Source organism: Myxocyprinus asiaticus, chromosome 42, assembly GCF_019703515.2.
Source record: "Myxocyprinus asiaticus isolate MX2 ecotype Aquarium Trade chromosome 42, UBuf_Myxa_2, whole genome shotgun sequence".
NCBI classification, from domain to species: Eukaryota; Metazoa; Chordata; class Actinopteri; order Cypriniformes; family Catostomidae; genus Myxocyprinus; species Myxocyprinus asiaticus.
The window spans coordinates 20,560,080-20,574,836 of NC_059385.1; the positions used below are offsets into that span (position 1 = coordinate 20,560,080).

The 14,757-nt window shown below is 38.9% G+C and overlaps 1 protein-coding gene across 2 annotated transcripts in view; it reads left to right on the forward strand.

Annotated features, from left to right (window-relative positions):
- Nucleotides 1-14,757, forward strand: part of LOC127433007 (protocadherin-1-like) — a 304,687-nt gene that overhangs the window by 188,174 nt on the left and 101,756 nt on the right. The window contains exons 1-2 of one of the 2 annotated variants that reach the window (XM_051684590.1): nucleotides 6,451-7,090; nucleotides 12,972-13,790. In XM_051684590.1, the coding sequence (XP_051540550.1) occupies nucleotides 12,999-13,790 (792 nt within the window). In that variant the 5' untranslated portion in view covers nucleotides 6,451-7,090; nucleotides 12,972-12,998. Of the gene's footprint in view, nucleotides 1-6,450; nucleotides 7,091-12,971; nucleotides 13,791-14,757 lie in introns of those variants that run through there. The other variant, XM_051684592.1, reaches the window with a different exon arrangement.

Genomic DNA, 14,757 nt, shown 5'->3' on the forward strand with positions numbered 1-14,757 from the left:
CCAGCTCAAAAATTAACCATATCGGCCACCATATCGGTAATATATAAATTTCACCCCTCTAAAATCAGCAAATATAATTCATCTGAATTGTCTGGTAATCATTAACTGGCACTTCAGAATCTTGGCGGCAGTGGGTACAAAGTTGAAATTATGTTAAATTTGAGCGGAGCATAAACAGACCTTCCACGGGAGAACAAGCAGGCTTGTAAGAATTGACATGCTTATGTGGTAAAATGCTGACTTACAAAAGATGCAAAGATCTTAACTTTTGTCACAAGCCCCATCAGCGTTTGTTTTATAAAAGTTCCTTTCGCTAGCATGGACTCTCTGCTGTGTGTGTGTTTGTTTGTAGTGTGTATATGTGTGTAATGTCTGAATAAAGCTGAATAAAATGTCAGAATCTAATGTCAAATCGGCACATGCCTTAATCGCGATTAAGAAAAATTGTACGCATCATACATTTTAAATAAATCACATGCGTTAATGCTGACAGCACTAATTTGTCTGATGGATGATGATGATTGTCATTAATTCGGCAGAATGGGGTCGATTTCAAGGTACCAGAATATTCGGTAGCAACATGTCGATTTCTTGTGTAATCATGTTGGCCCAATGCAGACGGTCTTGTAGTTTACACACTTCTGAGACACTCTACAGCAGTTTTTTATTTTTTTTTATTTGGCTGACCAGTAGTCAGGTAAGCGCACTGTCCCTTGAGCAAGAGAGCAGCATTGACCAACAGCCAATATAATAGCGAGAAAAAATCAGAAGACTGCTGCCCTAATCTCCCAGCTGTTGCCTCATATTTTTCCCCCATTCTGTGCAAATAAGTGCGAAAACGACCTCAAGCCATTCTTTCATTTTGTTTGTTAACAGACAACGACATGATAGAAAGCTTAAAACTATGAGTCATATAGTGTACAATGACATAGACTTTTAGTCTTGTGGTGTGTGCATGGCTTTACATGAATATATTTAATCTCAGTCCTGAAGCTCATTTAATTTTTAGTTTATGAGGAAAAAGGGTTGGAGGGAATGGCTGCAATTCTGAGCAACAAAGACCAGCACAGCGGTCTCCACATATCCAAAGCCTTTGGTCCATTCCTCTGTGTAGCGAGTTTATCCCTTGTGCCGGGAGATATAATTGACGTTACTTGTGTGTAATTGAGTGAAATCCAAGAAAATATCCGGGTTATTCTGTAATGCTGCAACCTGCATAATGCATAGAATTTCTTCCAAGGATGATGCCCTAGTTCCTGTTCAGAAAATTGTATCAGGAAAAAGGCAACGTCATTCCATCTGGCATAAGCAAAGGGCACCGAATGCAGGCATTGTGATAAGACTTGGGCTGCTTGGAGAACGAGGGTAAAGATAACTCCAGTATTTCCTCGCTAACTGTAATAGTAGAACGCCAAAAGCACAAACTTCTTTTTTCAAGCCGCATTGTCTGGTTCTCTAATAAACAATAATTAATTTTAGGCTGCTCTCTCTAGACGAGAATATGCAGTTTTACATAGTGCTGGCTAATGTTTCTTTGGATCACTGCCATTCACATTAATCCTTTTCTAGCATTTACTACAAAAATAAAGGTTTATAATCAGCATTACTATTTATTCATTTACAATTTACAAGCATTCCTTCAGCACATGCATTTATTCACATTAAGCTACTGTGATTAGTCCTCCATTAAGGCAGCCAAGAAATAATTTACTTGCTTATTTCCTCATATGTTTGCTGTGTTTTTTAAATTGCTTTTGTCATTGCTATTTGTTCTGTCGAATTGTCTACTGTATGCGGCATAAAACCGTTCAGCGCTTTGACACAGTGAAGCCAACCAGCCCTCCTGTAGAGACAGCCAGTGTCAGTGATTTTTCAAAGATTATATGATTTCTATACTTTCAAGGCTCCAGATGATAGATACTGTATTTCATGATATTGTTGGAAGTGTTATCAGTACCATTTGAAGTTTCCTTACACAAAGTCATCTGGTTTGAAAAGCAGACAGAAACTGTTCAGTATCTCGCTGAGTTTTCAATCATTTTACTTGCTCTGTTTTATTCAAGGCTTCAGGTAAAGATCAGAGGTTTAGCAGCTATGACAACTCAGTATGTGTTTTCTAGTAGTGAAGTGATGGTGATGTAGTGGGCTAAAGCACATAACTGTAATCAGAAGGTTGCTGGTTCAATCCCCACAGCCACCACCACTGTGTCCTTGAGCAAGGCACTTAACTCCCTGTAATAAGTACACTGTAAGTTGCTTTGGATAAAAGTGTCTGCCAAATGCCTAAATGTAAATGTAGTAGTCATACAAAACATTAAAGCATGTCTATGTATTCAGCAGTGTGTTTATTATTTACTATAGTTGCAAATACCTGCAGCCAGTTAGGTTGTATCCATGTGCTCATTGTGGTGGGTCAAATGTTGTCAAAACACCCAAACATCACTGTGGTCTTATTTTTAGTGGTTCTGGCAGCTCTACCAACTGGATGTGTTTGGCTTTCTTTCAACATTACTCCCCGGTACCTTGTTCAAGGCTGGATTCACTGCTGCGCTTGAGAGGCTGAAAGTTAGCAGGTTCCTTGGGCAGGAATGTCTTGTTCTGTATCAACTGGCTCTACGCTGTCATAAAGCTGTTGACCCTGAAATGTGTAGAAAAGGTTCCTGCCTGGGTTTTTTTCCTAAGCCACGCTAATTGTTCCCTGTGGTCTTGTCACATGAATCAGCCTCAAGGCTGAAACATTAATTCACAGAAGTTTCTCTGAAAGTTTTTCTCATGTGTAAACGTAAGTCTATGAAAAATTGCCCACACGCATTGTGCTCTTCCATTCATGACTAAAATCATCAGCATGAGAAAAAGAGGGAAAAGGAGGAAAACAGACTGAATTTCAGCAGCAGTAGAACAATGGTTATGTCATCCGCATGCATATTCTGTGAAGTGAGGAAATGTTAAAACCATCTCATACTCTAAAAAAGGAAAATAATCAAACTGCTTTGCTTGTGAAGTAGAGCATTTACCAAAGCAACTCCCCTGCACCCCCTCATAGATTTCAGTGCCATTATGCAATTGTATCCCCTTTGAATACTTCTGAATACGCTGATTGGCAGTGGGGGGTGTCATTAAAGCAAACTGCTTAAAGAATGAGTCACTGCTATTACACAATCAAAATACAAAAGACTGGTGATTTTAAAGTCTCTCACCTTTCATTAGAGCAGGTTTCAGGCTGTACACAATTTGGATGCAGACCTCTTATATGCAACAAGCTGACATTGTCTAGAGTGTTTAACTGAGTTCCATGAAAGTTAAACAATGTAAGCCACTGTTTGGATGTCTAACACTGCCAGTTGCATGAGATGACTGCAAAACACAAGCAATCACAACGTTAAGAGATTTTGTTGTTGTTGTTTGTTTGGCTAAAATGCTTCGGAGACACTTATGTATAGCAAAATATAGCTGTCTCATACAAAGCTGACCTCTGACCCTTACCCTGTTGCATGTGGGCGGGCACAGCATGGGAAAGCAGCTGCACTTTGATTGGCTGAAAGAGAGCTTGCGAATGACTGGCAGTACTTAATGAGAGCCCAGGAGAGGTAACCCGACAGCTGTTTGTTTGCTGCTGATGAGAGACTGGTGGAGGAAAGAAAGACTCACACACTGGAACTCTTTGAAAGAGGCTGCCTTCAGAGCGCCTGGCAAAAAGGAAGTCCTGCCTCTCCTTGAGTGCTGGACTTGGGGCTCTGCTGCAGTGCACTGCCCTGGTAGCTGCTGGGTTTTGCCATCGCTGTTCACCACAGATCAGATTTGATGTCTGCACAGAGACCAGGGAGATGTGGCTTGAAAAAGCTTATCTGTGTTTCTGATAATTAGGTTTAACAAGTGCATACTGATTTATTATAAAAGATGACTATATAAAGACAGAATCTGGCAAAAGGATACAACATTTAACACAGTTATGCAAGTTTTGTAGTGATGTTGGGGTTATTGTCCCAGATTTACAGTAGCTATGCAGAATCCAACTTGTATTGTTCCTTCTCTTTGATCTTGTACACCGCATGGTGGAAATAAATAAAGGGATTGTTCACCCAAAAATGAAAATTCTCTTAACATTTACTCACCCTAATGCCATCTTAGATGTGTATGACTTTCTTTCTTCAGCAGAACAGAAAGATTTTTAGAAAAATATCTTAGCTCTGTAGGCCCACACAATGCAAGTGAATGGGAATCGGACCTTTGCAGCTCCAAAAATAACATAAAGTAAACATACAAGTAATCCATAAGACTCCAGTGGTTAAATCCATATCTTCAGAAGCGATATAATAGGTAAGGGTGAGAAACAGATCTTAAACAAAATTTAAGTCCTTTTTATTACTCTAAATCTCCACTTTCACTTTTACATCTGAAAGTCACTGCTTAGTTTCACTTTCTCATCTGAAAGTGAAAGTTTAAGTGGAGATTTAGAGTAAAAAAAGGACTTAAATATTGTTCTGTTTCTCACCCACACCTATTTATATTGCTTCTAAAGATATGGATTTAAACACTGGAGTCATATGGATTACTTTTATGTTTCCTTTATGTGCTTTTTGGAGTTACAAAGGTCTGATCTCCATTCACTTGCACTGTGAGGACCTACAGAGCAGAGATATTTTTCTAAAAATTCTGCTGAAGAAAGAAAGTCACACACATCTTATAAATGTTAAGAGAATTTTCATTTTTGGGTAAATTATCCCTTTCAATGTGTAGTTTCAAACCAAACAAACTTCTGTTGCACTCTTTCTAAATGACAAAGTGCTTGCTGTCTTTGTTTTATACAGACCTCTTCTCTGCTGGTGGTAGCAGCATGCTTTTAACAGACAGCATCAGGTTACATGCTGTTACACCCAGTGCAGGAAACATCTATTTGAAACTACAAGGCTAAAAATATCAAGTTGAAACTTCCGTTTTGGAATATAAAACACTGAATTAAGCATAGCAGGCTCTACTTTCTGGTCTACTGACAACAAGACAGTCAATAAGGGCCTTGGCAGACCAATTGTTTGAGGTACTAGAGTATTTATTCACAAGATCCGTTGCAAATGAAGAAGCATCTCAAGATAAACATGCTGATGAATCTTTAAAGAGAGTTCACAGGTTCATTGTAAACCCTAATTGAAATGAAGGTAACCTGATCTGGCTAATTGTCCGTAATGGAGGGTTGTAAATTGTTGAGCATAATTTACGAGTTCTAAATTGACCCCCTGAACTACTTAGTTATTTAATATACTTGTATATTACAATAGAAATTAATAGAACTAACAGTGGAGTCGGGGTGGAAATAATTGTAACAGAATAATAAGCAGCCTTTTATTGTGTTATAATTGATGAACATTATCCTACTAAAACTTTAGTTTACAGCCTAACATCATGATAACAGAAGAACTAGTATACAATCAAAACACAGTTCAAAAGTTTTAATTACATCCTATTACTTCCATGGCCCTTAAATGGTATATAGTTTGGCTATGAGAAGATTTAGCCTATAATAAAATAATATTGCTATCATAACGAGTAGTTTTATTGTGACACAAGACAAAGCTTCTTTTTAATGGTCTTCTTGATTTCTTATTTAATGGTATGGGCCCACCCACCGTCATTTAAACATGAAATAAACCGACATGGCGTAGATGTTGATCAACAGCCTTCAGTTCTGTTGCTGCAAAATGTCTACATTCATACCGCTAAGCTGTACAAATGCATAATGCTCTCATTTTTAGAGATTTTTAGTGTTGTTAGAGGTCAGGCATTAGGTCTTGCTCTTCACGCCAATTTGTTATCCTATTCAGCATCCTTCAGAATGAGAACAGTAACATCAGCCCTGCAAGTGCATGCTTATTTATTTATGTATGCGTGGGTGAAGGAGGAGTGGATTTACGGGGTAAATTAGAGGAACACCCTTTGCCAGCGGTGCGTGCGTCCAAACGCCCGTGGGTGGCGCCAAAAGAGCAAAGAGCGCACTACCCGGTTCAGCTCTTAACTGTTGAATGCGTCAGTGTGTATTCGCTCATTGGAATGACGACCCAATTGCTCAGAATTATGATCCATGCACGAGAAAGTAACGACACAACGAGCAGAGCTTCAACATCTATAACAGGGTCTGATGCGTTATATATGTTGAAGTCACCCTTATAATTTCAACCATCACTGATAAATGAAAAAACAGATGACAACACGTTTGGCAAAATGAAGTTCTACTAAGAGCTGCAACTACATACACAAAATGTTATGGGTCATGTATATTATTAAAAAATATATATTATTTTCTTAACCTAAATGCGCCCTCATCGTCAAACAGCCTGTGGCGCGGGTTTGAGAGCCCCACCTCCTCGCGCTTCCAGCTTGTGCCTGCGCGCGCGGCTAGAGAGGAACAGCGCGCGGTGCTGAAAAATCTCCTCACTCACTCTCTCACATGCATGGAAATGCATGCAAGATTAACCCCGTGCGGAGAGGATCCCAGTGCCAAACCGGCGTTGATAGTCTACTTCTAAGGGAAACGAAGGAGGGGAAAGCTAAATGTACACGTTCTGACATGTACTATTGCAATTTGAGATACATTTTGGGAAATGGTGCTGTAATTCCGCGAAAACTGAGTAACGAGGACCACTATCAAATCCTGTGAGAACCTGCTCTCCTAAAACAACAACAACAACAAAAAAAAAAAAAAAACATCATCTGAGTGTTTGAGGATTTATGGACTGAAAACGGGGGAAGTAGCTCGTTTTAGAACTGTTTCTATGTTGAGAAACAACCAGTGACATTTCAATACCTATCGGCAGCGGTAATTTCTCATTTATCATCAGTTAAATGAGTGCCGACGTTATCAGACTGACGCGGAGTCGTGGGAATGGCGTGGAGAAATAGCGCGGCCACTTATGGATTGTTTTCCAACCGAAGGATTTTATGTTTTCTTGATGTCTGGATTCCTTAAACAAGGGGTGTAGGGGTCTGTGTTACGTCGAAGGAAACATCAGCTGTAGTTGATTCTCAGACAAGAAGCATCGGTCTCGGTTGAGACGCAGGGATCTGGCGAGCAAAAAATAAAACAAAGTGATCGACGAAGGTAGGCTACGAACTTTATTGACACGACTGGGAAAATGAATAAAACAGCGGAGAATGTTCGATATGTCGACTGGGTCACATTTAAATATTCGATCCACGGCTCTGTGCCATTGGAGAACTATTGGGATTTCTATTTTATTTTATAAATGATCGTGAATTGTGTCTCAGCCTTTTATCATTTCGAAATTACCCATGGAATGGCCGAATTTAGATGGTGTTTATTAATGTGGTCAAGGATCTATCGGACTTGGGTTTACGTATATCCAAATGACACTTGTTTGTCGCAGCTCACATAGTCTTTGCCTGAATTCAGTGCGATGCGATTGTAGAATTCGTACTCAGTTGCACGAGTATGTCAAGTAAGTAGATACAACACGCATTCTGCAGAAATTCTTTGACATAATAACATTTATTCATATAAATTCCGCTGCAATAAAGACTTTGACCAGTTGAATGTAGGCTATGCCGTGAACAGGCGTAACTGTACTGTAGCCTACGTCATGCATAAAAATGCAATTTTCTTTAATAACTCGCTACCCAGAGGCGCTGGTTTGGATTTTGTTTCACGGTGCTGTAGATATAGCAGATATAAGCGAAATCGCAGTGGAGCGCCCACCTGGGCTGGCTGGGTCAACAGCAGGATGAATGTTTGGCCAAATCCCTGTAAGGCTGATTACAGGATTCCCCCATCTACCATCTCCACCCACAAACCTCTCTGAGCTGCAGGGAAGCATGATGTACACATAAAATGGGGTTTAAGATACTAAACAATTTAATCTGTAGATATTAGTTAAACATTATACCCTATAAGGCAGATGCCAAACAATAATTTTAATTCAATCAATAATACTATATATATATATATATATATATATATATATATATATATATATATATATATATGTAGGTAGGTAGGTAAAATGTCTCTTATGATAGCATTCTTAATGAGTTCATGTAAAAGAAAAGAAGAAGAAAAAAAAATTCTGTTTGTCCAGAAATCTCACCTCATAGTCATAAATATCCATGCATTCCAATTACTGCATTCATTTGCCTGTAACATTGCAAAGCGTTTATAGGGCGAGCAAAGGGTAATAATATGGGTAACTGATTTAACTGGGCTATGCTGAAATGCTAAACCTGTTGAACCTGAATGAACGTGATAACAGATCATTTGATCATTTACAGCACTGCGGAAAAATAAAAGGTCACAATACTTCAGGGAAAATAAAATGTCTGCATGAACTATCAGTCTCAAGAACAGAGCAAACATGACTTCAGAACTTCAGGCCCTGTTTCGTGCATGCTCATTTTTGAAACCGTTGCAGGCAACTTGTGCAGTGGAAGCAAGGTTTGCAATGTACAAAGGAGGGTTCTGTCTGAAAGTGCTTGTGTTGATTTCAACCAGGGGCATAACAGTCATTTTAAAAGTGTGTGTGTGTGGGTGGGGGTGGGGGGGGGGGTGGGGGGTCAGGATAGCTGTCAGTAGGTGGCTTGCACAGACCCAACACTTACAGTGCAGTATTAATTTATTACAGTATATATTAGTATATAAGTATGATATATGTATTATATTTATATATTCATATTATTTACTTTTAATATTTTTAATATTTTAAAGATTCAAGTATTGCAAGATAATTGCAAAATGTTGCAAAATTAGCTGCAAAAATAAAGGGCATCTTGTGGAGCAATTGCTTCTATTTCACACATGACAATAAAAGACTGAGCACAAGCTGATCCTGAATAAATTATTTAATCAATTACAATAATGACAGTTGTGCATGTGCACAATTTTTTTCCACTCGTCGTGCTTGTGCATTGTGGGATTTAAATGTAACCAATTGGCTCGAGTGTTTTGACAACGTTCACCAAAATTCGTTCAGATCCATTTAATGATTCAGTGACCATTTCTGGTGATGCCAGAAGGTGGTGACAAATGAGTGTCTTGTGTGAAATTAGTTAGTCACTGAATCAATGATCAAAAGAAAATTGTAATCCTTTAAAATTTGTATGTCTACAGACATACAAAGAGACTTTAGTACAAGTTTTAAGCATTATAAGAACAAATCAAATCTATCATTTCCCTACAGTTTTTGAGCTGCTGAGCATGACTTTTATCAAAAGATAACATAATAGTCTTATAATAATTATAATGAGTTTCAATAACATCTGTACGTTTTCATGTTCATATAAAAAAGTGTGTCTACATATCTATTCGCTTCAGAAAAATGCCTAAGTGTTCTAAAAAAAAGCAGATCTATCTTTTTCCTACAGTTTGCCGATGCACACCAACATAGAGGTAAAAAAACAGGAGCTGATATTAAAAATAGCTTATTTACATTTATGCATTTGGCAGATGCTTTTATCCAAAGTGACTTACAGTGCACTTATTACAGGGACAATTCCCCTGGAGCAACCTGGAGTTTACCAGTTATGTGCATTAGCCCACTAAGCCATCACCACTCCAGCTTATGGGTTGGATGGTCACTCAATCAGCCCAAAAGTAACAAAACGCAAAGAATACTGTATACAAATTCACCATTTGGACTCGATATGAGTTTAGCTTGGAAAAGTGCGGGGGACCAACATGATATCATGGGAAGTCGGCATTCTGTTTCCGAAAGTTCCGGTACCCTAGGATCAGCAACAGTATGCCAACTCACTGACATGCCCTATCTCCTATCAGACATTTTTGGAACGGCTCAACAACAATTACTTTCCCTCATGGCATGACTGTTAGCTTGCTGCGTCAGTTGCATGGGATACCACAGTTCAATCCCCATTAGAACGAGGAAGTAATCACATTTGTAGAAAACAATCACAAGCGTGATAAGGTTGCATTTTTATCCCTAACATTGCATTTTGTCTCTACTAATGGTTATGATTAGATTTGGGTTTTGGTTGGGGGGTAGATTAAATTAAAAAAAAAAAAAATTCTCCTCACTGTTTTACACCCTGTTCAGCTGAAAACAATTCTTTTTACAACTGGCTTCTGGCGACCTCTCCTGGATATAAGTGTATGTCACACTTGTTTATATGCTCTGAGAAACACCACTTTAGCCTCTGGAGGCAGTGTTTTCAAATTTGGTCAACTTATACGATTTCGGCTAAAGAAAAGTCGGCACACACTTGCCGAATTGTATGTACGATCAGGCTGGGGGGACAAAAATCACCTTTTTAAAGAGTGCGGGTCCCCTCACGTCTGCTACACCCTTGATTTCAACAGACTACTGAATATTTTCAGAGCTGCAAAAGAATGAAACACTGGGTTTGTCTGGCTTATTCATTTAGAAATTCTAGGTATTTACCACCATTCACTAGAGAGGCAATCCTTAATGAACATATGTTTTCTTTATTGCCTCTTCACAGCGTGTTACCAGCTGATGTATCTGAAACAAAATTATAGTATATTAAATATTTTTATCCACATATTTTCTGCAGCTCACACATGAGTTCACAGCTATTATAATAACCCTTTGTTCGTCAGGCACTCTGAATAGTTTCAAACCAACAGCACTTGCATAGTTTGTTGAGTGTTTGTAGACTCTTATCAGGATGAGATGAAGTGCTTATGCTCTTGGGTTGTTTCAAGAGGCTCTTATCTAAAGAGTGTTGCTGGTTTTTACATTTTTATTACTATTACTATGATTTGTTGGATCAATGGATGAAACCATGTCAGTTTGTTGTGGCTGTTGAATTAAGTAAAAAAAAAAAAAAAAAAAAAACAGAGATTGGCTACCTAAAATCAGTTAAAGGTGGCTTTAAATTGTGCAAGTAAACCTCCCCCTTAAGATAGTTTCCCCTGTACACAGGGAAGATTTCTATTCTGTTTTGTGGGGGCGTTTATATGCTAAAATTGGCTTAAAGGTCCTTGGTTGTGTGCAATTTTAGTTTGGGTTATCAACACAAATAATTCCTTGGACTACAGTTCCATGACTATAAATGGAAAGCCCTAAAAGTCTACAAATTCAGAGAACAACCTAAAGGTTCCAAAAACCAGAAAGTCACAAAATGCCATTTTCTCCATTAGGGCATAATCCATGTCATCTTCATGGGCCAACATGTCATCAATGTTATGAGTATTTTAAAAATCCCATTAGCTCCACTATTCCAGTCTAACTGCATTACTGTAGGGCCCACCTCCCAACTGCCTTGAGTGCAAGTTATTGCCTAGGTCTTCAGAAGCTATGCTTTATGCCACAGTCCCTAATCATGTTTTTACCCTACACACTATCAGCGCAGCTAAATCGACAGGAGGCTGCCCTGCAAATGCAAAAAAAGAGGACACATCAATACCTGGGCAATTAGTGCATCAATACGCTGCACTCCCAATCTTAACAGATATGGTGGAATTGGATTTCTATGCATTCTTGTGTTTAGCTATTTTGTATAACACTTATTTACTTTCCTTTGGATCATGGCCTCTTGCACAGTCTGTATCGATCTGGGTTGACTCATGCTCTATTCAAGATGTTACATGGATGTTTTGCATACATAAACATACAGGGTTCTTCAAAGACCACTGCATTAAGTGGTACAGCTCAATAAACTGTCCACTGTTCTTTAAAGTCACAACAATAGATCTTCTCACTCAGGAAATAATTAAACTCTAAAACCATTTGGTGCTTAAAAAAAGAGAGAAACCTGAAGCCAGGGGGATATGGATCAAAGCAGATGCTAAAATAGAGGCTAGTGATTAATGAGGAGGCCTAGCAGGTTGAAAATCAAACATGAGCATTACAGTGTGTAAATTAGCCTGAAGTTTCTAAGCCTTGATGGGACAGATATTTCTCATCTGTCTTGAGTAAATCTGTACTTTAAGATAAAGGCTGGCCTGCAGGTGCACTGTGACCTGGTAGTGCAGCTTCTTATTTTACCAGTGTTTTACAGAGAGGGGATCTTTTACATTCTGTGATGCTGAATGGTTTCTTTGCCATGCTAGCAGTCTTCTTCTTCATGCCTTTTGTCTCATCAGCCCTTTGCATTGAGAAACTGCCCATTTTATGTTATTGGCCAATCAAATGAGTGTAACCTTCATTAAAGGGAAGTCATTCAGCATAATAGCCCCATCACTGGCTGTGAATTTGCATTAGATTAAGCATATGTTGAGAAAAGTGTATTATATACTGGTTATAAGAAAGATTAATCTATGTTGTAACTAGCACAAAGCTTGCTGAGCTGTTGTTTTTGAGCCTAACAGTAACCCATACCTTCTTATTAAAAAGCCCATTAGGAAGTGTCTTATTACTTGTTCTAAATCATTAATTTTCAAAAGCAGCTTAGTTTGGACAGGCACTCATAAGGGTGATAATTAATATTTTCCCATGTGGTACTAACAGAGATGATTTAACTTCCAGATTTGAGAAAAACAAACAAACAAACAACAACAAAAAAATAATAATAAAATAAAATAAAATAAAATAAAAATTTGGAGCAAAGTGCTTTTAAATCATTGACAGAGGTTCATTAATTTTGCAAAATGTCAGAGGAGGATAAAGCAGTTTGTCATGGTATTAAACACCTTTAAGAATGAACATTGTATAGTTGGCCTTCTTTTCCTTTCTTTATGTACAAGTCATCGTCTACTCAAAAATGAGGCTGGTAAATAATGAAAGATAATGAGGAAGGAGGCTTTTAATGGTGTTGGGGGGGGAAGCATTTTCCAGAGAGCTTTTACAACTCTTAGTCTTGGATTTAGTGTTCATAATGTGCACACAAAAAAGTGTGCAGTGTGTGAATTCTGTTTCACCCTCAGCTAGTCCTCATTGTAACAAGTAAATTAAAAGATAATACAACAAAGTTGGTTTCTCTATGTTTACTGAAGAGAATACTGCATGACACCTTTGTTTATGATTTAACCTGTTTTTCACACTGTTTTGCAGACTGAGGTGTTACCTCTCCGTGGGCTCATGGATCTCCCTGTGGCATTTTTTCTGCTGTGGGGACTGCTACTGGACTTGTTGAGTGGTGCAGTAGGTGGCATTCTCTACCGTGTGCATGAGGAACAGCCTCCCAGCACGCTCATTGGCAGCCTGGCGGCAGACCAGGGCCTACCAGACACTGGACACCTGTACAAACTTGAGGTGGGCGCTCCCTACTTGCGGGTGGATGGAAAGACTGGGGATATCTTTACCACTGAGATCCCCATAGACAGAGAGACTTTGAAGGACTGTCGCAACAAAGGCAAGCCCTGCTTTCTGGAGTTTGAGGTGTCTGTCACAGACCTTATTCAGAATCAGAGTCCACGGCTGATAGAGGGAAGGATTGAGGTGCAGGATATCAATGATAACACACCACAGTTTCCCTCACCTGTCCTCACCCTCTCGGTTCCAGAGAACACCCACATGGGGGCACTCTTCTCAATTCCACTGGCCACTGACAAAGACACAGAGAGGAATGGAGTAGCTGACTACACCTTAACAGCAGGACCAGAGGCTGTAGCACTCTTTGGTCTGCAGGTTGCAGAAGACCGTGGTGAAAAATTGCCTCAACTGATTGTTTTGGGAAGCCTTGATCGAGAGCTGAAAGACTCCTATGACCTCACCATCAAAGCTGTGGATGGAGGCAATCCACCTCGCTACAGCAGTGCCTTGCTAAGGGTCGTGGTCGCTGATGCCAATGACAATGCACCCAAATTTGAAAAATCATCCTACGATGCAGAAGTTGCAGAGAACAGCCCAATTGGACACTCTGTTTTGCAGGTAAAATGGCACGCATGCTTAGTGATGTCAATCTTTAGATCCAAACAAGGCAAAATAAATTGTCTATTGCATCATCTTGAAGTGTGAAATTTTAATGAGCTCAGTTGTCCCAACCTCCCAACTGTCTTTTCTTTACTTTGATGCCTTTCATCAATTGAGCAGGGCCTGGCATTTCAAATTGGCATTTTGTAATTACTAGAATAATCCAGTTTGATCACTGAATGCACATTCTTTTGGTTAAAGAATTCTATTAAATATAAATTAATTAAGCAAGTAATTTAGAGATAAACAATTGAAGTTTCAAAACAACTGAAAAAATGAAGAGTCTATAAGGTTAAAAAGATTTTTTTAAGAAAGCCCATTCTGTATAGATATGACCCAGAAATTGTATTGTGCGACAATTTGTATATGTTCCTAGTATTGTGCAGTATTGGTAACTTCAGCTCTAAATTGTGTACTTTCTGTTGTGGGATATTGTTAGCTTGTGGTAAAATATATCAATTGGCTTTGCTGGTAAGAGCTGACTGGTTGGTTTAGTGGTAGTATTATTGTCATTGATGAAGAAGATTGTGGGTTCAAACCTGTCCTTCAGTAACTTTTTATTTTAATAAACCAGGATTGCATCTGCACATCTGGGCATGTATATCTTGAGTAGGGAGACATGTGTTTGCATATTTCTTTGTGTTTTGACTGGAAAGGAGCGAGTAGAGCGTGCATCTGTGTGCACGAGAGAACATTACAGCTGTCACTCAACACCACTGATAATAGCCATGAGCACTCATCATTCCATTCAAAATAACACATGCTTACTCCAGATCGCCACTAATTTGAACTCACATGAGCAAAATGGAAACTCATGCTTAAGAACTAGCAATGTTCCCAAACCCCCCGCACATGAAGGAGAAAGTACCATCCACCCAACCACCCAATTTAAAGTTATATGTGCCTTAACATGAACTTCTGTCAA